The sequence below is a fragment of the Carettochelys insculpta genome, chromosome 8 (genome assembly GCF_033958435.1).
Source record: "Carettochelys insculpta isolate YL-2023 chromosome 8, ASM3395843v1, whole genome shotgun sequence".
NCBI lineage: Eukaryota > Metazoa > Chordata > Testudines > Carettochelyidae > Carettochelys > Carettochelys insculpta.
The window spans coordinates 1,803,031-1,830,237 of NC_134144.1; the positions used below are offsets into that span (position 1 = coordinate 1,803,031).

General features: G+C 44.3%; 1 protein-coding gene and 1 pseudogene across 3 annotated transcripts in view; both read right to left on the reverse strand.

The window, feature by feature from the left end:
• The window catches only part of LOC142017049 (UDP-glucuronosyltransferase 1A1-like), a 34,508-nt gene that overhangs the window by 5,048 nt on the left and 2,253 nt on the right, over positions 1–27,207 (reverse strand). Inside the window, exons 1-3 of one of the 3 annotated variants that reach the window (XM_075001653.1) lie at positions 21,552–22,437; positions 2,938–3,069; positions 2,534–2,621 (exon numbers count right to left, since the gene is read on the reverse strand). In XM_075001653.1, coding sequence (XP_074857754.1) covers positions 2,534–2,621; positions 2,938–3,069; positions 21,552–22,412 — 1,081 coding nt within the window. In that variant the 5' untranslated portion in view covers positions 22,413–22,437. Of the gene's footprint in view, positions 1–2,533; positions 2,622–2,937; positions 3,070–6,500; positions 7,436–21,551; positions 22,438–27,207 lie in introns of those variants that run through there. The other 2 variants (XM_075001652.1, XM_075001654.1) reach the window with 2 other exon arrangements.
• Positions 8,509–9,330, reverse strand: LOC142017212 (UDP-glucuronosyltransferase 1A6-like; annotated as a pseudogene).

A 27,207-nucleotide genomic window follows, 5' to 3' on the forward strand; every position in this document is an offset into this window, starting at 1 on the left:
TTGGCTGAACCTTGAGCATGTGGGCAAGAGTCACCAGCCAGACACATGAGTGAGCTTTATCGGTAGTAATTCAGGAGTTGTTCCCCTCTAGTATCCCATTCCATAATAGGGATATTTGCTTTTGGGGATATTTGCTAATAGCAGTCACCTTTTTTAGGCAATCTTACCAGACCATCCTCTCAATAAACTGATCCAACTTAGTCTTGAATCTTTAGGGTTTTTTGTCTTTGTTGCTCCCTATGGAAGGCTGTTCCAAAAGATCCCTCGGTGGTTAGAAAACTTCATCCATCTTCAACTCTTAGCTTTGTTGATGGTCAGTATATATTCATATGTTCTTGTGCCAACACTGGAGTTTAACTTGAATAACTCCATGGTATTTATCCCTCCGATGAATTATAGAATCGTAGAATACTAGGACTGGAAGGGAGCTCGAGAGGCCATCAAGTCCAGCCCCCTGCACCAATTGCAGGACCAAGTACTGTCTTAAACCATCCCTGATAGACATCTATCTAACCTGTTCTTAAATATCTCCAGCAATGGAGATTCCACAACCTCCCTTGGCAATTTATTCTACTGTTTGACCACCCTGACAGTTAGGAACTTTTTCCTAATGTCCAACTTAAACCTCCCTTGCTGCAGTTTAAGTCCATTGCCTCTTGTTCCATCCTCAGAGGCCAAAAAGAACAAGTTTTCTCCCTCCTCCTTATCACAGCCTTTTAGATACCTGAAAACCGCTATCATGTCACCCCCCCCAATCTTCTCTTTTCCAGAATAAACAAGCCCAATTCTTTCAGCCTTTCTTCATAGGTCACATTCTCTAGACCTTTGATCATTCTTGTCACTCTTTTCTGGACCCTCTCTAATTTCTCCACATCTTTCTTGAACTGCGGTGCCCGGAGCTGGACACAATACTCCAGCTGAGGCCTAACCAGCGCAGAGTAGAGCGGAAGAATGACTTCTCGTGTCTTGTTCACAACACACCTGTTAATGCATCCCAGAATCATGTTTACTTTACTTTTTTTTTTTTTTTTAGCAACAGCATCACACTGTTGACTCATATTTAGCTTGTGGTCCACTATAACCTGTAGATCCCTTTCTGCTGTAGTCATTCCTAGACAGTCTCTCCCCATTCTGTATGTGTGAAACTGGTTGTTCCTTCCCAAGTGGAGCACTTTGCATTTGTCCTTATTAAACTTCATCCTGTTTCCCTCAGACCGTTTCTCCAATTTATCCAGATCATTTTGAATTATGATCCTATCCTCCAAAGCAGTTGCAAACCCTCCCAGCTTGGTATCATATGCAAACTTAATAAGCGTACTTTCTATGCCAATATCTAAATCATTGATGAAGATATTGAACAGAACTGGTCCTAACACAGACCCCTGCGGAACCCCACTTGTTATACTTTTCCAGCAGGATTCAGAACCATTAAGAACTTACTCTCTGAGTACGGTTGTCCAGCCAGCTATGCACCCGCCTTTACAGTACCCTCATCTAAATTGTAGGGTTTTTTTTATAATACTATTGTGCAAGACCATATCAAATGCTTTACTAAAGTCTAGGTATACTACATCCACCGCTTCTCCCCTATCCACAAGGCTCGTTATCCTATCAAAGAAAGCTATCAGATTGCTTTGACATGATTTGTTCTTTACAAATCCATGCTGGCTGTTCCCTATCACCTTACCACCTGCCAAGTGCTTGCAGATGATTTCTTTAATTACCTGCTCCATTATCTTTTCTGGCACAGAAATTAAGCTAACTGGCCTGTAGTTTCCTGGGTTATTCTTATTCCCCTTTTTATAGATGCGCACTAGATTTGCCCTTTTCCAGTCTTCTAGAATCTCTCCTGTCTCCCATGCTTTTCCAAAGATGATAGATAAAGGCTCAGATACCTCCTCCATCAGCTCCTTGAGTATTCTAGGATGCATTTCATCAGGCCCTGGTGACTTGCAGACATCTAATTTTCCTAAGTGATTTTTAACTTCTAACCCTACCCCTTTCCCACTAGCATTCACTATGTTGGGCATTCCCTCATCAGACTTCTCAGTGAAGACTGAAACAAAGATGTCATTAAGCATCTCTGCCATTTCCAAGTTCCCTGTTACCGTTTCTCCCTCCTCACTGAGCAACAGCCTACCCTGTCCCTGGTCTTCCTCTTGTTTCTAATACAGTTATAAAACGCCTTCTTGTTTCTTTTTATGCCTGTAGCTAGTGTGAGCTCATATTGTGCCTTAACCTTTCTAATCTTGCTCCTGCATTCTTGTGGTGTTTGCCTATATTCACCCTTTGTAATTTGTCCTTGTTTCCATTTTTTTATGATTCCTTTTTTATTTTGAGATCATGCAAGATCTCCTGGTTAAGCCAACGTGGTCTTTTGCCATGTGTTCTATCTTTCCTATGCAGCCAGATAGCGGGATAGGTCTTTTTGGATTTGGAACCTACAAACCCATGGTATTTGTCTGATCCTTTAAGGCATTGTTTAATTAAAAGGAACATAACAAATGTGTTGTCCCCTCCTTCCCAAACTTACCAAGTAGATCATTTTGTGGTAGCCATTTGACTAGCTTTGTATTGTTTGCAAGATTGGGCGGTGTTTGTCCAGTGTACCGCCAAAAGACCTATGGGAAATGATAAATACAGCATTTAATATTGAAGAATTACCCTCTTACAGTTCTTCTGCTGTTGCTGCTTCTTGTAAACTGTGCTGTACCTCAGAGCAGATAAGCCCATGATGGACAAATTCTATTTAATCAAGGCTTGTGCTGAACAGTGGAAATGGCATTTTGTTTTGATACAAAAGGAGATGGGGCAGGTTTTTGGTTACTTGAAGACATTTTTTTTTTTTGGTTATACCACATGAGCTTAAAAAAATAATACCAAATTGCAGCCAGTGACTACATTCAACAGCTGTCCTAGACAGTCTTTTCCTCTTACCGTCTGTGGTATTGTTCCAAAGGCTTCAGCAAACATCTCAGCTTTGTTCATGGGTATCTGGGAGATCATCGAGCCCAATGAGAAGACCACAAAGCCATGTTCCCCTGAGGCATTCACAATGCTTTCAAACTCCTGCAAATACAAAGAAACCTCCAGTCAATGTTTGTTTTTCATTCTACTCCGCATCCCAGAGCAGTAATTCTGGGGCTTTGCAATCAGAGACCTCACCTCGACAAGCCTGGAAATGAAATAACTTTAACAGGTAACATAATTCCATATAGGTCTGACCCTGTAAACATTTATGCATGTAACTGTTCTGTTGAAACCTACGGGACTTCTCCCCAGGGTAAAAATTTTGTGTGCAAGTGTCTGTAGGATAGGGGCAGAACTCAAGGCTCAGTATGAAAATAGTAAGAGCTGGAGTGCCCTAAATGTACGGAAAAAAATCAGGTGCAGTAAAGGAAGTTATAAAGCAAATCAAGAAGACCTATTAAACCAGGGTCATACACTTCCTGGAACACTTAACTAGCTACATTGTTTTCTTTTGAGACCCAGAGATATCAGGGCATTCAGGTTAGGTCTGATGTCTCTCCAGATCACACAGCTGTGGACAAGTAAAGCAGTAAAAAATGTGTCCCATTTCTTACCAATATGGTTTCCTTAAAGGCAGGGGGAGGAGGGAATGCCAAAACATGAATTTTAAATACAGATCCTCTTTAAAAGTTATCCAGGAGCCACTGGTGAGCCTTTAAACAAGATGGGGTATGAAAGGCAAACTTGTTTATACAATGGTCCAATAAAAGGTCTTTGTGATTCATGCGTTTGCCCAATTAAGAACACAAGAACAGACACGTTGGGTCAGGCCAAAGGTCAGTCTAGCCCAGTACCCTGTCTTCTGACAGTGGCCAACGCCCCAGAGGGAGTGAATGCGTGATCCCTCTCCTGTCATTCCATTAATCCCTGGCGGCCTTTCTTCCCGGGTGTTCTACTGCATGATTAATCCCAAGGACTTTTGCTACCAACTGGGTACTGAAGGGGAGAGTGAAGAGCTTGCTGATGGCAACAGACTAGACACTGGGACGCAGGCAAACACAGTGCATGTGAGCTCTAGTTTCAGAGCATGACTTGGCATAAGAGGCCCATACAAAGCCACACTCCCTATTGCACATGCTTAGTGAGCTTACTGGAAGTTGCATGCTAAATCTGTACCCTTCCCAAACCTGTTGGAATCAGGCAGAGACACCCACACAAGCAGAAATGGCATTTCTGTGCATAAATAGGCTGACAGTGACAGGTTGCTGAGATGCCTTCCTAAGAGCTGATCCAGCAGAACAGCTACGTCTGAAAGCTGCTTCAGGTGTTCAGGGAGTTCCATGGATTTCACGGGGGCTGCTTATGCTCAAGTTATTACTATATTTAAGTGCTTTGCTAGGTCAAGGTCTCTTTTCCTGCTAGCAAAGACCACTCTCCTCCGGGGACTTCACCTCCCAAGCAGAGTTTCAGAACAAGGCTTTATCTCATCCTTCAGCAGGACCCAACACTCAGTTCAGGATGATTTGGCATCCATGTGAGATACCAAAAGACTGCAGTATACTGTGAATGCTGACAGTTACACAGTGCTACAGCTAATCTCCACAGTTCATTGGTTGGTACATTTAATGATGCTCATACATTTTCAGGGGTGTAGGAGATCAGATTTCATAGCAATCATAGAATCCTAGGGCTCAAAGGGGCCTCAGGAGGTCATCTAGTCCAGTCCCCTGCTTCAAGCAGGATCAATCCCCACTAACTCATCCCAGCCAGGACCTTGTCAAGCCGGGACTTAAAAACCTTGAGGCATGGAGAATCCACCACCTCTCTAGGCAACGCATTCCAGTGCTTCTCCACTCTCCTGGTGAAGTAGCTTTTTCCTAATATCCAACCTACATCTCTCCCTGTTCAACTTCAGACCATTGCTCCTTGTTCTGCCATCTGACACCACTGAGAACAGTTTCTCACCCTCCTCTTTAGAGCTTCCCTTCAGGAAGTTGAAGGCTGCTATTAAAGCACCCCTAAATCTTCTCTTCTGTAAACTAAAAAAGCCCAAATCCATCAGCCTATTCTCATAGTTTTTGTGCTCCAGCCTCTTAATCATTTTTGTTGCCCTCTGCTGAACCTGCTCCAGCAAATCCACATACTTTTTATACTGGGGGGCCCAAAACTGGACATAATATTCAAGATGTGGCCTCACCAGTGCTGAATAGAGGGGAATAACTACTTCTCTAAATCTGCTTGAAATGCTCTTCCTAGTGCACCCTAGTATGCCATTAGCATTCTTGGCTACAAGGGCACACTGTTCACTCATATCCAGCCTTTATCCACCATAACCCCTAGGTCCCTTTCCATCCTACTGCTGCTGAGCCAGTCGGTCCCAGCCTATAACAATGCTTGGGATTCTTCCGCCACTAAAGCCCATGGCATCAGTCTTCAGATTCTTCAGCAATGTTAATTTGTGCCATTATCATAAAATATCCCTCTTTCTCATTCTGCTCTCTACACTGATCACCGGAGTGGTGAGCACTGTAACAATTTGTCTATGATGCCACTATTGCAGTAGCAGGCATGTTTCTGCTATTTTCCTTTGTTTGTTCTCCATGACATTCCAACAACATTTTAGGCTACTTTTAACTGAGCCTCTTGTGTAAGTGTGTTGATCTTCCTACATATTCTCACACAAGTTTAAATTTTAGTGCCTTATTTTTGATGCCGTTCTTCTCATCTGCTAGAATAGACTCTGCAGCTAGATTGTCAACATAACTGGTGCTCCCTGTGTCACCAGTTTCAAGGACTATACAAAGAGTGCTTGAGTGGACTACTTATTCGCAAACACTGCAGTATCACAGTCCACATTACGCTGCTATGAGAATGCAGCGTTCCGGGAACTAAGTGCAAATAAAATATTTTTAATTGCAAGTATAATTAGTATAATTTTGTTTATTTAAGGGGTGAAAAGGGAAGTATCTTTTCCTTAAACGATCTGTGTCCATTACAAGCTGCCCTGAGTCAAGTACATTTTTTTTAATGTTCTCATTCCCCATCTCCCAAAAGCATTTTGAATTTCCATGCCTGAGCAAATAATTACTTTGTGAGGCTGGCTTTTCATCTCTGAATGTCAGGTTGCTCGTCTGTCAAGTGAGGCTGGTATCCGCTTACCTATAATGAATGCCGTCACTTAATTAATGTCTGTCCTACTCTTAGCAGCCACCTCCTTGAAAGGTGCCAGGCTAGCTGCAAAGATTCAGTATTGTTTAGGATGCTAGCTAACTCCACAAGAACTCTTGAAGAAATATATGACATGAGAATATTCTGGACAGTCCAAGCATATCCCCCCATGTCCGAATTTGTGGACAACTGAGGAGGTCTCATTATATAACTGACTATGGAGAGGAATAGCTGCAACATTTTTTACCAGGACTTTCCATGCTGTTGCTTCCTTGCTTTTATTGTGGTTTAACTGACAGAAGTGTCATCCAATAGTGGACACTACTAGGATGGTCCAATATTAGTTGTAAAAAAGAACTAACCTGAGATAATGGTTTCTTCTGGCCACAGTTTACGCCTCCAATTAAAACCATGTTGGGCATCAGAGGCCTCGGATACTCAAACACAAAATCGTATTTCAGCAGCCAAACAGATGCATGACTTAAAAGCTCTGCTCCTGTCACCTCTTGTTGAAGGAACTCCCTGATCTGATCTTCCTGGGGTGAGTAAAGAAGGGCACAGCTCCAGAACAGGACTGAGCTGATGATGACGTTCCACACACGCTGGGGAAACGTCATGTGGTCTGTATAGCTGGTGAAGAATCTGGGGATGTATGAAGGCAGGTTTGGACACTGGGTGGCATGAAATTCTAGCCCGCATGGAATTCCCCGTAAGTAGATGACAGACGGAAGGGACAAATACTCTGCTATTATTGGTCCACATAGAAATAGAGGATCCAGAAGGACAGCATCAAATGCACTTTCTTTGAGGTAGGCGATCAGCTCTTTGTTGGACAGAAGCTGTTTGCAGGTCCTTGATAACAGTGTTGTAATATTTCCTATTCTTGCGAATGTTTCAGCAATCCTTTCCAGGAGAGGCTGAGGTGTAAATATTTGATGGCCCAGCCTTCTAAGTTCAGCTTCCAAATATTCCTTAGTGTACGGCACAGAGTATGTTTTCAGCGTGTAATGCTCTGATGGCTGTATCTGAACACTTGCTTCTGGCGCAACCACTGCTACATGATGTCCTCTCTGATGAAGCAGACGTAGTACTGAATGCATGCTGAGCCAGTGACTGCCGTCCATGGGAATCATCAGGAGCTTTCCCCCCTCCGAAAGGCTCCAGAGGGGCATAACAAGAAGGCAGGCAAGTAGGTGACAGACCCCTTGAAATAAAGAAGCCATCTCACTAGTCAAAGATTTGTGCTAGTCAGGCAGCTTTAGATGCACATTGACTTCGCATGCAACCAGGAGAATTGTTTTCCTACTGACCTTCCAGCTCCTATGCTTTCAGTTCTTATGTCAGTGTTTAGTTATCAATGAGTTGCATGTTTACAGGTGCACAGAGTGAGGTATTTTTTAACTGAGAGCTGGTTAAAGTTTGGTTATGCAATCTGATTATGCAGCGAAGGATCACTCCCAACTGGAGCACAGTGGGTTTCCCCAGTTCATAAGTAATTTCAGCCTTAACATGCTGATGTGGGATGTTTGATTCCAAGATTTATTATATTTGAGAATGTAAGAGAATACTTTGCCAACAATTCATGTGGTTATTAACTCAGGGTTAATTGGCACAGAAGTTGTCGCATAATTGATTTTTCAGCTTTTGGGTTTTTTTTTTTTTTCAGGTGGCTTTTACTCATTTGTGTTTTTAAAAATAAATCTAGCTATAGTTAAAAATGAAACAGTATTTTGAAATGACACATTTCAACTTTTTTTTTGTTTTTTCTCCCCTCTTTTTATTTAAAATTATTCACTGCCTTCAATCTAAATTCAGCACAATGCATTTGTTGGTGAATAAACTGTTCACCTTAAAACCGTCACCCAGCGCAAATTATCCACTCTGAGGCAACTCTGTGCCTGTCACTTGGGCAACGGACACACAAAGAACCTGTACAGAGACCCAAGATGTTTGATTTTGTGCCTTCTCCTCCTACTTTTAAACAAAAAGATATTGGGAAATCCATTAAGATTCACTTGCACCGCTTGCTGTCTACCTTGTGCTATATCAAATGCAACTCTTGGTGGAGTGATTTCGCAATGATCGAACCAATGATAAAGGTGTTTTGTTGATCCTGGGAATTATGTTAACTTTATCTAATTATCAGTATCGTCATCCCTCCTCACTCGCACCTCCACTTCATGTCATTACTTGAGTCAACACAGGTGGTGTCATCAGGACTTTGTGGAATGAGTCCTAAGACCGATTTTTCTTACTTGGATCGTGTCAGATTTCTCTCTCACACATAAAAGATAGTAATCAAGCCTACAGAGAAACCCATCACATAATCCCTGGTAAACCTTGTAATATTTTCTACTTTTTCAAAATCGCTTACAAACCTTGGATAACGGTACCTCCTATGAAGACCATGTTAGGCATGACTGGTCTTGGATATTCAAACACAAAGTCATATCTTATCAGCCAGATGGATGCCTTGCTGAACAGTTCCAGGAGAGTTACCTCTCTGAAGAAACTCAGAAGCCAGTCTCTCGTAGTTTGAATAGAACATGTAACAAAGGAAATTCTCTGTAGCATAAGGCAGTAAGTTCTTCACATGCTGGGTAAATGTCATGTGGTCAGAACTGGACGTCCAGAAACTTGGGATGTAAGAAAGAGGACGGGGACACTGAGTAGCTTTGACGTCCAAGCCACATGGCAGTCCACACATAAAGTACACGGAGGGAATTGAGAGAGATTCAGCAATTATTGGTCCACATAGTAACATGGGATCCATGACGACAGCATCAAATTTGCTGTCCTCAAGGTATCTGATTAACTCTTTGTCATATAAGAAGTGCCTGCAGGCAAAGAAGAACATGGTTATATTCCGTAGTGTGGCTTCAAGGAGCTTGATAAATGGCCAGCTGACAAAAGCATTCTTTCCAATGGAATCAAAAATGTTATCCAATGTCTCCAGGGTGTAAGGCATGGGATGTGTTTTTACTACGTAATACTTGGATGTTCCCATGAGCAAGGTGGCTTCTGGGACTATGACGACAATATTGTGTCCTCTTTTCCCAAGTTTTTCACTGCTGCACGCATGCTAAGCCAGTGACTCCCATCCTGAGGCACAACCAGCAGTTTCCCACCTTCAGCAAAACTCCAAAGAGAGAGCAAAAGAGCCAGCCCAGCAGTTCCCTGGGATCCTGACATGGCTGCTGTTGTGATGAGAGGGGTAAAAACCCAACTTTCTCCTCAGCTAACTGTCTGAGCAGTGTTTAAAGGCAGACATCCCGGGGCCCATAGCTTCTCTGTGACCTTTGAGCACAATTTATTTCTCATTAGTTGCTGGAAAAGGTTTCTGTTGTTAATGCATGATGTGGTGAAAGAGGTGATGGTAAACAATACTGGACAGATGCCAGCAGTGGTGCTGGAGTTTGTCACATGCTAACACAATACCACCAGCAGCAGTCTGTATTTTACAATGAGTGACAATTAATACAGCCTCTGATGCAGAGGTTGCAGGAGTTCATAGCAGGGCTGGTACTAGAATCTCAGGGTAGGTCTACGTTGCACTTACACACCATGTCAGCTGACTGAGGCTCCAAGGGCCCAGGCTTTGGCTCCGAAATTGCCATGTAGGTGTTTTGTGTGCTGGGTGAAGTCGCTAAATGCCAATGGCTGCCCTGAACAACAAGAAGTCTTGTGGCACTTTATAGACTAACAGGTATTTTGGAACATAAGCTTTCGTGGGCAAAGACTTATCAAAATGGCTGCCCTGTGACAGCTGCAGGTGTTTAACTGCAGCTGCCTGCTCAATTCCTGGCTTAAAGCCGGACAACTCGCCCTGCTTCACTAGAAATAAGTTTGAAGTGACTGCACTCTCCCTGGCCTGTACGTTGGTCAGAGTATGTGTTTGTCGTTCCCCCCCCCCCAGCCCCCCACAGCTGACTGACAAAAGTGCTGGTGTGGACAAAGCTCCAAGGTAGCGGGTCGGATGCGCTGAGGAGAGGCACATGCCCTGCTAAGCAACCTCGGGGCTGGAGGGAGATGCCTCCCTCCACTGAGGGTTCAGACGCATGAACCCTTTCCCAGCGCTGACTGCTAGGCCAGCCATTCTCAGGAAAAGCCTCATGGCCAGAGTGACACACTCTCTAGGTTGTGGTGAGGACCCTCAGGCTGGGCATGGGAGAGTCTTATTCAAGTCCCTGACCGGAGAAACCAGGCATTGCTTATAGTTTGTGGAACAGGCCCAATGGGAGAGAGAGATGCGAGTATACCCAACAGCCTGGCGGTTGGGGCATCTACACGGCTCTCCTGTAGCCCAAGTGAGTGCTCCACTCACTGGAATTGGGACTGGGGGACACACGCATCAGCCAGCCCCCAAACTTTTGCCTTGGCTGTCTTCTGTGCAAATTAAGCATAGTCTGAGTACACCTCCTTCATGGCTCCTTCAGGCCATATAGGTGGTGGTGGTGGGGGATTGGATGTCTCATCTGAGAACCCAATTTGGAGCTGAGAAGGAGCTACAGAGCCACATAGCTCAGGAGTTTGCCCAGATCCACCCAGGGAGACTATTCCAAAGCCATAATTGCAGAAGTCAACATGGTGGAGTGATGCAGGAAGTAAGTGATAAGTAACCAAGATAAAGGTACCATGGTTTGGATAGCTTATCCCAGGTATACTACTATATACGTCCTTTTTTTTGTTATGATTTGCTCTCTGCTGTTACAATATCTTATGCCAATAAGAGTCAGACTCTTAGAATGCAACTTAGATATCATTTCACCTGTCACCCCACAGACCACAAAAGCTCTTCTTGCCGAAGCAACAATAGTGAAGAAAAGAATGGGCTTCAGATTTCACCTCCATTGGTTCCTCAGCCAGAAAGGCCTGAGCTAAAGGAGCCTTCTCCCAGAAAAAGCTGAGACAGATGGCATCTCTTGTGGTTACAGGGAAGAGATGCTGAAGGACCAGAAAGGACCCACAAGGGGATGGAGGAGCAGATAGCAATTTTTTTTTTCAATCAGAAATCAATGTAGAAATCAGATCTACAAAGGGAGTCCAGCGCTGACAGACCCTGGAGGATCTGGGCCTAGGACTCTGGTTGTCTCTCTTGGAACTCTAAGCCCAATTGACATTCAAGTTTACCTATCTGATGGAACTGGAAGGGACCCTGAGAAGTCATTGAGTCCAGTCCCCCGCACTCAAAGCAGGACCTATCACCATCCCGGACAGTTAATTATTTCTTTTTTTAATCTATTGGCCTCAGATCTCTGTTTGCTGAGAGAGACCAGGCAAACGAGGGGACATCTTTTATCAGATCAACTTCTGTCAGTGAGGGAGACAAGCTTTCAAGTTCCACAGAGTACTGCCATTCGTAGAACGATACATATGGTTAATACACAATGTTATAAACTAAAGAAGGGTGCGGGTAAGGAATGATTAACTGATCCCAGCAGTGTCAGCGGAGTTTAAGTAAAACATTGACAGGCCATCTCTAATTATTTCACTGGGGTGCAAAGATTCAGCACAGCTAGAAGAATATTTGCTCAGGAGGGGCTGAAAAGTTCAAGAAAGATAAAATTGTCAGACACAGAGCAGAACCTAGAATCCCAATAGACTAGTAATTTCTGAAGGGGTTAACAAACATGGCAGACAAGGGGGATCCAGTAGATATGCTATACTTAGATTTCCAGAAAGCCTTTGACAAAGTCCCTCACCAAATTAGCTTGTCATGGGCGAAGAGGGAAGATTCTTTCATAGATTGAGAACTGGTTAAAAGACAGGAAGCAAAGGGTAGGAATAAATGCTAAATTTTCTGAATGGAGAAGAGTAACAAGTGAAGTTCCCCAAGATTCAGTCCTAGGACCAATCCCATTCAACTTATTCATAAATGATCTAGAGAAAGGGGTAAGTAGTGAGGTGGTAAAGTTTGCGGATGATATTAAGCTGCTCAAAATAGTCAAGATGAAAGCAGACTGTGAAGAACTTCAAAAAGATTTCACCAAACTGAGTGATTGGGCAACAAATGGGCAGATGAAATTTAATGTGGTCAAGTGTAAAGTAATGCACGTTGGAAAAAATAACCCCAAGTATACATTCAATACGATGGGGGCTAATTTAGCTACAACTAGTCAGGAAAGAGACCTTGGGATTATTGTGGATAGTTCTCTGAAAACATATGTGCAATGTGCAGCAGCAGTCAAAAAAGCAAATAGGTGTAGCCAGACAAACCTGCCCTCCCCGCTTCCTACTACAAGGTACAGATGTGCTAAGTTGTTGAAACCATGAGACGCACAAGAAAATAGATAAGGGGGACAAGCAGGCTGTTTCTGGAACTGGGGGCCTTGGGCTACCCTTGAACAGTACTGATAAGTGATATGCCCACATAACGTTCTAGGAGAGGAATCCTACACCCATGAGAAAAGTATGTTCTGTCTTAATGATTCAGCTAACATTCAGCTATCTCCACCTAACAAATGCAAATTAAACTAGTAACGGCCTTTTAAGATTGGCATCACTAAAATGTACCAGCACAATTGGTGTCTTCAGATAAGGAAGGGTGTACATAACCAGTGGGGTATAAAGTAGGGCCAGGCAGCAGACACAAACTGAGCTGCAATTGCCTAACCTGCTGGTCAGGATGGGCCTTTGCCACCTGAGGTAAGGGGATGCCCTCCTTGTACTCTTCTTCCCGAGGGATTGAGTGACAGACGCTGATAACGCTGGAGTCAGACGATGCAGGGGTGAGAATTATACCTGCTAGGTGTTCTTTTGCGCACATTTAATATGTTAAGTGTACTGAATTAATGTTGTTATATCAAGTCGTTGTTGTAACCAAAGTTAAGTTTGTATTGTGGTAACTAAAGTTAAGCTTAGTAGTCCAAATCACCTGTAAGTTTACATCTCTTACATGCTAAACCTTTTATTATAATAGATCATAGTAACCATTACGCACACACCTGATTCCTCCAGTAATTGTGTCGAGCCAACCAAAAGAATCTTAGCCAGCTTTGGCTAACTGACCCCTTAGGGTTAGTGATACTAGTATGTTGGAGACTGAGCATTGAGTTTGGCCGCCTGCCAAGGGGCAAACTCCTGGGGCATCCATTAGCCACCCTGGCTGCCCGCTACGAAGGGACAGTCTGTCCTAGCAGTTGAAGACTCGGATGAAAGGGATTCCTTCTGACACTAAGCACTACCCCGACTGGCCATTCCTCAGCTGACGATAGGATGTTAGGAATTATTGGTGGTGATGGGGGACTTCAACTATCAAGATATATGTTGGGAAACTAATACAGCAGGGCACAGACTATCTTGTAAGTTCATGGATTGTATTGGAGACAATTTTTTTATTCCAAAAGGTTGAAAAAGCTACCGGGGGGAAGCTGTTCTAGATTTGATTTTAACAAATAGGGAGGAATTGGTAGAGAACTTTGAAAGTGGAAGGCAGCTTGGGTGAAAGTGATCATGAAATCATGGAGTTCACAATTCTAAGGAAGGGTAGAAGGGAAAACAGCAAAATAGAGATAATGGATTTCAGGAGGGCAGATTTTGGTAAACTTAGAGAGCTTGTAGGTAAGGTCCCATGGGAAGCCAAACTGAAGGGAAAAACAGCTGAGGAGAGTGGGCAGTTTTTCAAAGGGACACTATTAAGGGCCCAAAAGCAAGCTATCCTGCTGCGTAGGAATGATAGAAAATATGGCAAAAGACCACGTTGGCTTAATCACGAGATCTTGCGTGATCTCAAAATAAAAAAGGAATCGTATAAAAAATGGAAAAAAGAACAAATTACAAAGGATGAATACAGGCAAACAACACATGAATGCAGGAGCAAGATTAGAAGGGCTAAGGCACAAAATGAGCTCAAAATAGCTACAGGCATAAAGAGAAACAAGAAGGCTTTTTATAAATATATTAGAAACAAGAGGAAGACCAGGGACAGGGTAGGGCCATTGCTCAGTGAGGAGGGAGAAACAGTAACAGGGAACTTGGAAATGGCAGAGATGCTCAATGACTTCTTTGTTTTGGTCTTCACTGAGAAGTCTGATGAAGGAATGCCCATCGTAGTGAATGCTAGTGGGAAAGGGGTAGGGTTAGAAGTTGAAATAAACAAAGACCAAGTTAAAAATCACTTGGGAAAATTAGATGTCTGCAAGTCACCAGGGCCTGATGAAATGCATCCTAGAATACTCAAGGAGCTGATGGAGGAGGTATCTGAGCCTTTATCTACCATCTTTGGAAAAGCATGGGAGACAGGAGAGATTCCAGAAGACTGGAAAAGGGCAAATCTAGTGCCCATCTATAAAAAGGGGAATAAGAATAACCCAGGAAACTACAGGCCAGTTAGCTTAACTTCTGTGCCAGAAAAGATAATGGAGCAAGTAATTAAAGAAATCATCTGCAAGCACTTGGAAGGTGGTAAGGTGATAGGGAACAGCCAGCATGGATTTGTAAAGAACAAATCATGTCAAAGCAATCTGATAGCTTTCTTTGATAGGATAACGAGCCTTGTGGATAGGGGAGAAGTGGTAGATGAGGTATACCTAGACTTTAGTAAAGCATTTGATACGGTCTCACATGAAATTCTTATAAAAAAAAAAAAACTAGGCAAATACAATCTAGATGAGGCTACTATAAGGTGGGTGCATAAATGGCTGGATAACTGTACCCAGAGAATAGTTCTTAATGGTTCTGAATCCTGCTGGAAAAGTATAACAAGTGGGGTTCCGCAGGGGTCTGTGTTAGGACTGGTTCTGTTCAATACCTTTGCAGATGATACCAAGCTGGGAGGGGTTGCAACTGCTTTGGAGGATAGGGTCATAATTCAAAATGATCTGGATAAATTGGAGAAATGGTCTGAGGGAAACAGGATGAAGTTTAATAAGGACAAATGCAAAGTGCTCCATCTGGGAAGGAACAACCAGTTTCACACCTACAGAATGGGGAGAGACTGTCTAGGAATGACTACAGCAGAAAAGGATCTAGGGGTTATAGTGGACCACAAGCTAAATATGAGTCAACAGTGTGATGCTGTTGCAAAAAAAGCAAACATGATTCTGGGATGCATTAACAGGTGTGTTGTGAACAAGACACGAGAAGTCATTCTTCCGCTCTACTCTGCGCTGGTTAGGCCTCAGCTGGAGTATCGTGTCCAGCTCTGGGCACCGCAGTTCAAGAAAGATGTGGAGAAATTAGAGAGGGTCCAGAAAAGAGCGACAAGAATGATTAAAGGGCTAGAGAACGTGACCTATGAAGAAAAGCTGAAAGAACTGGGCTTGTTCAGTTTGGAAAAGAGAAGATTGAGGGGAGACATGATAGCGGTTTTCAGGTATCTAAAAGGGTGTCATCAGCATTGACAACTATACGTTAGAGGTTGTCCACGAGTTCGTTAACCTCGGGTCCACCATCACTGACACCCTGTCGTTGGACACTGAGCTAAATAGGAGGATCGGAAAAGCGGCCACAACTCTGTCCAGACTCAGCAAGAGAGTGTGGAATAACAACAAGCTGTACACTCACACCAAAATGCAAGTCTACAGAGCCTGCATCCTCAGCACCCTCCTTTATGGCAGCGAGACTTGGACCCTGTATGCCCGCCAGGAAAAGAGGCTGAACGTCTTCCACTTGCGCTGCCTCAGGTGCATCCTTGGAATATCATGGAAGGACAGAGTTACCAACACAGCCGTCCTTGAGCAAGCTGGAATCCCAACCATGCACACCCTCTTCAGGCAGCGTCGACTCCGCTGGCTTGGCCACGTCCACAGGATGAACGATGGAAGGATTCCAAAAGACATCCTGTATGGTGAGCTAGCCTCTGGCAAAAGACCTCCCGCACGCCCCCAGCTGCGCTACAAAGATGTCTGCAAGAGAGACCTCAGAGAGGTAGACATCGAGCTGGACAACTGGGAAGAACTAGCAGACGACCGCGGCAGATGGAGGCAGGGGTTACACAAGGGCCTTCAGAAGGGCGAGTTGAAGATCAGACAGCTAGCAGAGGAGAAGCGAGCGCACAGAAAGCACACTAAGGACTTGCCAGACACCCACTACATCTGCAAGAGATGCAGCAAGGACTGTCACTCTCGTGTGGGTCTTTATAGTCACAATAGACGCTGTAAATGAAGTCTTAAATTGAAACTTTAAAGGGCGTGATCCATAGTCTGTGCAGACTGAAGGATGCCTACTACTACTAAAAGGGTGTCATAAGGAGGAGGGAGAAAACTTGTTCTTCTTGGCCTCTGAGGATAAAACAAGAGGCAATGGACTTAAACTGCAGCAAGGGAGGTTTAAGTTGGGCATTAGGAAAAGTTCCTAACTGTCAGGGTGGTCAAACAGTAGAATAATTTGCCAAGGGAGGTTGTGGAATCTCCATCACTGGAGATATTTAAGAACAGGTTAGATAGATGTCTATCAGGGATGGTTTAGACAGTACTTGGTCCTGCCATTGGTGCAGGGGGCTGGACTCGATGGCCTCTCGAGGTCCCTTCCAGTCCTAGTGTTCTATGATTGTATGATTACAAAAAGGAATAGAAAATAAGACAAAGAATATTTTACTGCTCCTTTATAAAATTATGGTACGCCTACATCTTGACTACTGTGTGCAGAGGTGGTCTCCTCACCTCAGAAAAGATATTTTGGCATTAGAAAAGGTTCATAAAAGGTAACTAAAATGATTAGGGATTTGGAGTGGGTTCCATATGAGGAGGGGTTAAAGAGGCTTGGACTTTTCATTTTAGAAAGGAGGAGGCTGAGGGGGGATATGATAGAAGTACATAAAATCATGATTGGTGCAGAGAGGGTGAATAAAGAAAAGTTATTTACTTGTTCCCGTTATATAAGAATTAGAGGACACCAAATGAAATTAATGGGTAGTAGGTTTAAAACTAATAAAAGAAAGTTCTTTTTCACACAGGGCACAGTCAACCTGTGGAACTCCTTGCCAGATGAGGCTGTGAAGGCCAGGCCTATAAGAGAGCTCAAAAAAGAGCTAGATAAATTCATGGAGGTTAGGTCCATAAAAAGGTTATTTAGTCAAGGGGTAGGAATGGTGTCCTGGCCTCTGTTTGTCAGAGGCTGGAGATGGATGGCAGGAGACAAGTTGCTTCATTGTTGTATTCAGTCTACCCCTTCTGGGGCACCTGGCACTGGCCACTGGCAGCAGACAAGATGCTGGGCTAGGTGGACCTTTGGTCTGACCCAGTAATGGCCATTCTTATGTTCTTATTGCAGGGGCACGGAAGGTCAGAGTTGTTAGAAGAAGCTCGCAGGGCAGTTGCCTTCATTATGCCCGACTCAAGCCCCTATGACTGCAGGGGGGGAACAGTTTCCCTAGTTCCTACGTGTAGGCATTTAATTTACACTGCAATATGATTCCAGAAATGTTTCCCTGAAGCCTCAGCTGTCTGCCGGTTCAGTGGAATAGCCACAGGTGCAACTCTCCTGAAGTTCTGGGTATTAGTGTCTGCTTTTTCAAGCCCATGGCTATTAGCAGTTTTTACACACGTGACTTTCCAGATAACGACGAGTGTGCCAGCATGGCCTTTCAGTTCCCAGCCGTGGCAACCTGGCATTCCTCTAGCACACTTCCAGAGGGCTATGCCAAGCTTCAGATGCGCTTCTAAGGGCAACCTTGACACGTGTTCGGCACTGTCTTCTGCCCAGGGAGCTGGTGGGATGGGGCCCCCACAGCAGCATGGCTCATGAGAAGGGGGTGTTGCCAGAATGAAATGCTACTGGGCACCGTGAAGGAGACTCGCCTATTAGCTCAGTTCAGGAAATACTTGTAATGAGTCACAGAGAGAGATCCTGGAGGTTTTGGCCACTGTCAAGTAACACAAAACACAGACAAAAAACAACCTATAGACTGAAATAAAACAGAAATGTTTCCCAGGCAATGGGGACTCCTACAGATCTTTTACAATAGGATGTGATGCCCACTCTCTGCTTGAGGTGCTGGGAGCCAGCCCACAGCCAGGCTGAACCACTGACTCAGCTTATGCCTGGCCAACCTGCATCATGACAGAGAGGTGACTGGGACACACCAGAGTGGCACTGCAACCCCATGCTTCAGTCTGGAGTGTCTACAGCAGGGAGCCAGGCCCAGGCTCCATGGGATAGGTGCCACTGTGGTGGGCTGAGGGCGCGTAGGCTAATTCTGACACTTCTATGTACCATATATCCCACCAGAACCTAACCAACCCCCCCTCCCACTGGGCCTCCATGATAACACATTAAATGTCCCAAAACCACTATGAAATTATAAAAATAAATAAATAAATAAAATGAACGCCTGGGTCTCTGATACTGGATGCATGGATTCCATTTTGGAAAAATGTCTAGTGATTTGAGGTGCCGTGACCTGTGAAGCTGTGAACTAGGGTCTTCTTCCAAAGGCCTAGTTGACAGAGGGGCCATGATCAGCATTTTCTGAAAATCAGGCCTCTGAGGTTTCACAAATTGGGCACCCAAAAAAGGAGGTCCCCAAGGTAAGTTGTTTTTGAAAAATACAGGCCCGGTGTTTCTCCAAAAAAACCTCACAAGGTACATGCACGATTTGTAATGAGTCCAGCAACGTTTTGAACTACAAAGAAATTACCTGAGGAAACTTTTTTTCTTCTGGCCACCATTGATGCCTCTGATGTAGCCTGTATTGGGCATTGCTGGTCTTGGGATACCCAAACACAAAATCATACCTCATCTGCCAATCTGATGGCGGACTTAGAAGTTCTAGGGCTGTCCAATCTCTTTGAAAAAACTCAGGTGTTAGTTTATCAAACTGAGAATGCGTAAATTTGCAGGTGAAGGGCTCCAGTGCCCCAAATAATAAATTTATCACATGCTTAGGGTTAGCCTATTTGAACTTTCAAAAAAGAGGACACCCCAGAGAGGTAAAGTCTCTGTATCAGTAGCTACCAATTCAAGTTGTGTTAATGTGTTGTAGTGTATATAGTACATTAATACTACGTAAGTTAGTAGATACACTCCCTCAGTGGGGTGCCCTCTTTTTTGAAAGTTCAGATATGGTAACCCCACACATGCTGAGTGAATGACATATGGTCTGAGTAGGAAGTTAAAAACTTGGGGCTTATAAGAAGGAAGGTCTGGACGTCCAATATCCTTATCTAAGCTACAGGGTGGGCCATGCAAAAAGTTGACAGAAAGGAGGGCAAGATATTCAGCAACCAATGATCCACAGCTTAAGGCAGGATCTGTAAACGCAGCATCAAAACGAACCTCCTTAATGTACTTCACCAATTCTTTGTTTAGCAAAAAGTGCTGACTGATGGCCAACATCCTAGTACTAAAATGGGCAAACCCCTTTCATGTGCTGTGAAAACTTTCTTCAGACTAAGTCCATCATCAAAACTAGGATACCCAAACCATTGGAAGTGGCATTCAAATCTTCCTTTGTATGGGGCACCAGGTATGTTTTCATGGTGTAATAGGGTGATGATGTCATGCACAAATGGGCCTCTGGTGCAACAGCTACTATTTCATGTTCCTTCTGGCTGAGTTTCTCTAGCACCCGATTTATGCTAAACCAGTTACTTCCATCCTTGGATATCAACAGCTTTCTGCCTTTGGCAAGAGCATAGAAGGCCAGGAAAAGAATTAATCTAGAAACAACTAGACATTGTGACCTGGAAGAAGAAGCCACGTACTAACACCCATTTACCAAACACCAGTTTGAACAAGACAAACTTAAGTCACCAAAGCTTACTGCTTGCAAAGTAAATATTTACCTAGGTTCACCTTAAGGGCAGATCAACTAGGTATTAAGCAACAGCTGAATGCCAACAGTTTCTGCCAGGGAGAATGACTAAGTTATTTTGATGGAAAGCTACCACCAGGCTTGCTACTTGAGTCCTAAGAATTAAATTTATAACAAAGTGTTCATGTGACCTAGAAAAAGAAGGCTGGGAAATTGCAAGTGGCAGGGTGCAGAAAGAAGAGGGGAAGATTTTTAAAGAAAGCAGAGACATTGCAGAATGTTCTTATTGTTCTTTTCTTGACACGTGGACATCTGGGAGTAGGACCTTTTTTAACTCCCGTCATGAGTAAGGGCTTTCTGCTTATGAAATTTACACTAGCAAACAATATATGTGACAGAGGGAGCTGCCTTGGCCAGCATACTAACAAATTCCAGCATGTTTCCCAGTCTGTGGGTCCTGTCCCAGGGGACCAGCCCCAGACAGCTTTTGTGTCTATCTCTAGCTGGTTCGTTTAGTCTTTTTGTCAGTAACTTGTGTCTTCCTGGATGCTTTCAAAGTTAAGCTATTGGGCCAGATCCTCTCCAGGAGTAAACTGACTTCAGCAGAGCTCCACTCCTTTGAGGTAGCTCAGGATCTCACCCTTGTTTGTGATGCCAGCTAAAACTAAGGTGTCTTAGCTGAATAATAGAACATAATCATAGAATCCTAGGGCTAGAAGGGACCTCAGGAGGTCATTGAGTCCAGCCCCCCCTGCTGAAAGCAGTATCAACCCCAACTAAATCATCACAGCCAGGACTTTGTCAAGCGGGGACTTAAGAACCTCTAGGACTAGAGATTCCTCCACCTCTCTAAGAAATGCATTCCAATGCTTCACCACCCTCCTGGTGAAACAGGTTTTCCTAATATCCAACCTACACCTCCCCTTCTGGAACTTCAGATCATTGCTCCTTTTTTCTTTCATCCGTCACTAGTGAGAACAGCCTCTCTCCATCCTCTTTAGAGCCCCCTTCAGTAAATTGAAGGCTGCTATCAAATAGCCCCTCACGCTTCTCTTCTGCAAAATAAATAAGCCCAACCCCCTCAGCCTATCCTTATAGGTCATGTGCTTCAGCCCCTTAATCATTTCAGTTGCCTTTCACTGGACCTGCTCTAATGCATCCACATCCTTTCTATACTGGGGGGCCCAGAACTGGACTCAGTACTCCAGATGTGGCCTCACCAGTGCCAAATAGAGGGCAGTAATATCTTCTCTGGATCTGCTGGAAATGCTCCCCCTAATTCTCCCCAATATGCCATCAGTGTTTTTGGCTACAAGGGCAGATTGTTGACTCATATCTAGCCTCTCACCCACTGTAATCCTGAGGTCCTTTTCTGCTGCACTGCTACTTAGCCAGTTGGTCCCCAGCCTGTAACAATGCTTGGGAATGTTTGGGACCAATGCTGAAATGAGAACCAGCAGCTCTAAGTGCTTAAAAAAGGAGGGTGGTTTGAGTTGCTGAATAATCGCTTAATACATATATATGTAAAAAGGAGAAAGAGAACTGCTGAGAAGCTGTGGAAAAGTATGTAGTGAAATAAAAGCACAATCATTTTCCTCTCAACAGGATACCAGACTTGCCCAGCTGAAATCATTGGTATAATATCCCTATCTAGGATATAAAATGACTAGTGAATTCAGGATCCTGCCCTGTGTAGGACAAAAGTAAAAACTTTACCAACCTGAGATAATTCCTTGTGGGCACAGTTTATGCCTCCAATTGTAACAAGGTTTGGCATCAGTGGTTTGGGATAGTCGAGCACAAAGTCAGTTCTCATCAGCCAAACAGATCCATGACTTAAAAGCTCTGTCAATGTTATATCCCGCTGAAGAAATTCAGAGGCCAGTTTTGCATATGGTGAGTAAACAAAATCACAAAGGATAATCTCTAATAAGCTGAAAAGCAGATTCTTCACACGCTGTGGAAATGTCATGTGGTCTGTATTGGTTGTCAGTAGCCTTGGGACATAAGAAGATGGTTGTGGACACTGAGTAGCCTTATAGTCTAGACCACATGGAATTCCACGTAGGAAAAACACAGAGGGGAGAGAAAGATACTCCGCTAGGATCTGTCCACAGGGCATCATGGGATCTGTAAAGACAGCATCAAATTGGCTCCTTTCAAGGTACTGGATCAGCTCTTTGTTGTACAGTAAATGCACGCAAGTGGCAAATAATAAAGTGGAGGTGTTCTGCAGCCGTTCACGCAGTCGAAAAAATCGTTCCAGAAAAGGTTTTTCCTCAAAAACATCCTGGGTAAAAGCCGAAAAGTGGTCCTCCAGCTCTGCCTCTGTGAAAGGCACTGGGAACATTTTCACGACATAAATCTCAGATGTTTTGATGTGCATCGATACTTCAGGTGCCACAATGACTATCTCATGTCCTCTGTGCCTCAGCGAATCTACCACAGCCTGCATGCTGAGCCAGTGGCTTCCGTCCATTGGTACCACCAGCAGCCTCCCACCATCAACCAGGTTCAGCCAGGCCAGGACAACCAGCCACACTGCACCGACCTGGGAGCTAGAGCACACTTCACGAGCCATTGCTGTGGCTATGCAGTGAGGATTCTATAGACTGGAAGATTGTTAGTCATAACTCCCTCTAACAACGCCTGTCATCGGTTTGGCTGACCTTCGGCCCTGCGTGCTATTCAAGTAGATGTTTGCTTGCACAATGCTTGTAGCATACATAAAGAGATTACACGCAAAGGTCTGAAACCAGAGCTGCACTTTGGCAGCAATTGCATCAGGATAAACTTGATTAACCAAGGTCTTTTTTCACTGAAAGTTACTCTGACTCTTCTCATGCTAACCACTGAGTCAAATCTGCACCCTGGGGTGCCTAACAGTTGTACAGGCCACCTCTGCCCTGGTCAGAAGACCAGGTGCCTGACTAGTTTGGTAGGGAAGGAGGGTGGTGCAGAAGAGAAGGATGAAGGAAGAAACCAGCTGTCCCTTTGGATGGAATTTTCAAAAGCCGCCAACATGGGCTTAACTTTGAGTTGTTGCTTGACAAGGATGCAGCTCCCCTCCCTCTGCCCCTCCGTTTCATGGTGAGTGGAGTGAGACCAGAGCAGAGTGGTTGGGAAAATCTCTCTCTTTTACATATGAGCTCTGGCCCTGACAGCAGTTCCTCAGGTTTGCAAACAGCTCTCTCTAGCTCAGTGGCGGGCAACAATTTTTGCAGCAGGCCACTCCACGAATTTGGGTACAGGTCACAGGTCGGTTCTGGGCCCCTCTGAAGGGGCAGGGCCTCAGGAAGAAGGGGCGGGGCTGGGGGCTGCATAGAGAGACGGTGAGCGTGAAAGAGAAACACTGGGTGGGACAGACTTTGTGACGCAGACGGAGCGTGTGCTGCAGTGCAGCGTCACAGTGACTGTGCGTGGGGGCAGAGACTTGGCAGGCGTGACAGTAATGCAGTGTGTGCACGCACTGACTGCTGCTGGGTAAGTTCTGTCTGTCTTTCAGGGGAACCTGTCCTGCTCTGTGCCTCCCCCGTTCCTTGCTCTGCACTCCTGAGCGAGTCACTGACTTCGGACTGGAGCAGCTCCGCTGCGTGCTCCCTCTCCCCGATCCCTGTGCTGCAGAGATGGGGCACAGGGGCAGGGGAACACCCTGACCTCAGCACTGCCCTCTCCCCTTCCTGCTTCCCCTCTGCGCAGCTGGCAGGGGAATCCCAGGAGCAGCTGGGCTGCAGACGGAACAAGGTGTGGGGAGGGGCAGCTGGACACAAGCTGCTGGCTTCAGCGCGCACGCCCTGCTCTTCCGCTGTGTGGTTTGGAGAGAAATGCTTGGCAGGCTGGATCCGTTTCCGAGGACTGATTTTGCCCACTCCCACTTTAGGTCTTAGTCTTCCCTCTCCCTTACAATGGGACAGCCAAAACCTCTGTAACCAGCTGGGATGCTGCTCTCACGAGGTGGAGAGAAAGTTTAGGAAGAAACGGGTTCCTATCTGTCTGTGGGAGGAGTTCAGGGAACAGGTGTCTGATATTCTGCCCTTGGCCTTGTGGGGCATGTTAGGATTAAATAACAGTCTGGGTACTAGTTCAATGGCAATGATGGGGCAGACACTGGCCCTATTGATTTATAGGTGTGTGTTGCAGCCTCCTGGTCTGTAATTGCTGGGATCACGTCTAGAGACCTTTTTAAGTATTGGAGTTATGTTAGCTATCTTCCAGTCGCTGGGTAGAGAAGCTGATTTTAAGGATAGATTACAAACCACAGTTAGTAGTTCTGCAATTTCACATTTGAGGTCTTTTGAAACTCTTGGGTGAATGCCATCTGGTCCCAGTGACTTGTTACTCTTATGTTTATCAATTAATTCCAAAACCTCCTCTAATGACACCTCAATCTTGGACAATTGGTCAGATTTTTCACCTACAAAGGATGGCTCAGGTTTGGGAATCTCCCTAACATCCTCACCTGTGAAGACTGAAGCAGATAATTCATTTAGTTTCTCTGCAATGACTTGATTGTCTTTGAGCGCTCTTTTTGTATCTTGATCATCCAGTGGGCCCACTGGTTGTTTAGCAGGCTTTCTGCTTCTCATGTACTTAAAAAACATTTTGTTATTGCTTTTTTGAGTTTTTGGTGAGCTGGTCCTTTGGTTTTTCTTATTATACTTTTACACTTAATTTGGCAATGGTTATGGTCCTTTCTATTTTTCTCACTAGGATTTTATTTCCAGTTTTTAAAAGATGCCCTTTCATCTCTCACAGCTTGTTTTATGTGGTTGTTAAGCCATGATAACTCTTTTCTGGGTCTCTGACTGTGTTTTTTAATTTGGGGTATACATTTATGCTGGGCCTCTTATGGTGCCTTTGAAAAGCTTTCATGAAGGTTGCAGGGGATTTTAGTTTAGTCGTCATCATCATCATCATTTCCTTCGCTATTCTAGTCACTATTTCCTTCTTACAGGCTAGATCATACGTCATGTTGCTCCCCAGATATGTGAACTTCTCTAAGTTCTCTAATTCAGTCCCATCTACACCCATCTTCCTTCTTATTTTCTTATCTCCAAATACCATTGTTTTTGTTTTACTGATGTTCATAATCCATCCGTACCATTTCCCTTCCTCGTTCAGCACCTGCACCATTTTCGCTAGTTTCTCCTCATCTTCCTCAACGATAACTATATCATTGGCAAACCTCAAGTTGTTAATTCTTGTCCCACGCACAGATATCCCTTCTGCCTCGTCCTTGATCTTGTCCATCACTCTCTCTAGATGCATGATAAAGATAATCAGCGTTATCAGATCTCGTCTCGTACCTCTACTCGCTCTAAGCCAACTTCCCAGCTCTCCACGTTCTCACTGTTGTCTTAGCATTGTCATTGATATCTTTCAACAACCGTATCAGTCTGCTATCCACTCTGTACGATGCCAAGACTGCCCAAGTCATGTTCTGATCTATACTGTCAAATGCCTTCTGAAATCGATGAAGTAAGTGTAGATGTTCTTTTTCTTTTGTTGAGCTTTCTCCATTATCAATCTTAGTGCAAATTATCTGCTGTGTGGTACTTCTATCTTTCCTGAACCCCACTTGCTCATCTGCTAGATATTCTTCTATCTGTGATCTTAGTCCCTCCGTCAGTATCATCATCAGCACCTTGCCTAGATGACTTATTAGGGCAATCATTCTGTAATCACTGTACTTTTTAATTTCTGTTTAACTAACCTCCTCATTTTTGCATTGTTCCCCTTTCTGAAATTAAAAGCCACAGTGTTGGACTGTGTTGGACTGCTGAGATGTTTTTCCCACCATAGGAATGTTAAATGTTATAGTATTGTCACTATTTCCCAAGCATTCCTGTTACAGTTACCTCTTGGACCAGATCCTGGACTCCACTCAGAACTAAGTCAAGAATTGCCTCTCCTCTTATGGTTCCTGTACCAGCTGCTCCAAGAAGCAGTCATTTAGGGTAGCAAGAAATTTTATCTCCCCATCTTGTCCATATGGGTATAATTGAAATCCCCTAATATTACTGAGTTTTTATTTTGATTGCTTCTCTAATTTCCCTGAGCATTTCACAGTCACTATCAGTGCCCTGGTCAGGTGGTCAATAATATAATATATCCCTACTGCTATTTTTTTATTTGAGCATGGAATTTCTATCCATGGAGATTCTATAGAAAATGTTGATTCCTTCAAGATTTTTACTTCTTGATTCTACATTTTCTTTCAATACAGTGCCACTCCTCCACCTGCATGACCAGTTCTGTCCCTCTGATATATTTTGTACTCCAGTTTGATTGTGTCCCATTGATTGTCCTCATTCCACCACGTTTCTGTGATGTCTGTTATATCAATAACCTCCACTAGCACAAGGCACTCTAGTTCACCCATCCTATTATTCAGACATCTATCAATTGTGTATAAGCACTTTAAAAACTTGTCACTATTTATTCATCTGCCCTTTCCTGAGGTATTGGATTATTTTTTTATGTGATTGGGCTGGATCAGAAAGAAACATATTTTATCCTCTTCCATTCTCTCCTCGTGACTAAAACCTAGACAATCTCTAACAATAGATTCCATTCTAAGAGAAGTCTCTGTCTGATCCATGTGCTCCTCTGCACCAATGGGCTTTTTCCCATCTCTTAGTTTAAAAAGTACTTTACAACTTTTTTAAGGCTAAGTGCCAGATGTCTGGTTCCTCTTTGGTATAGGTTCCCCCATCCCAAAAGTTTCCTCAGTTTCTAATGAATCTAAACCCCTCCTCCCTACACCATCGTCTCACCCACACATTGAGACTCTGAAGTTCTGGCCACCTCCCTGGTCCTGCGTGTGGAACTGGAAGCGTTTCTGAGAATGCTCCCACAGAGGTCCTGGATTTTAGCCTCTTTCCTAGCAACCTAAATTTGGCCTCCAGGACATCTCTCCTACCCTTCCCTATGTCACTGGTACCAACATGTACCATGACCATCGGCTCCTCCCCAGCACTACACATAAGTCTATCTAGATGCCTCGAGATATCCACAACCTTCGCACCAGGCAACCAAATCACCATATGGTTTTCCTGGTCATCGCAAACCCAGCTGTCTATGTTTCTAAGGATCCAATCTCCCATTGCTAACACTTGCCTTTTCTTACTGACCGGAGTTCCCTCCTCCAGACAGGCATCCTCAGTGCGAGAGGATACCACAACATCATCTGGAAGGAGGGTCCAAGGATGGGATGGTTTCCCTCTGCTTCCGTTGACTGCTCTCCTTCCCTGAGCCTTTCATCCTCCTTAACACTGCAGAGGCTGTCTGACTGGAGGTGGAACAATTCTAGTGTCCCAGAAAGCCTCACCAGTATACATCTCTGCCTTCTGTAGCTCCACTGGCACCAATCAAGT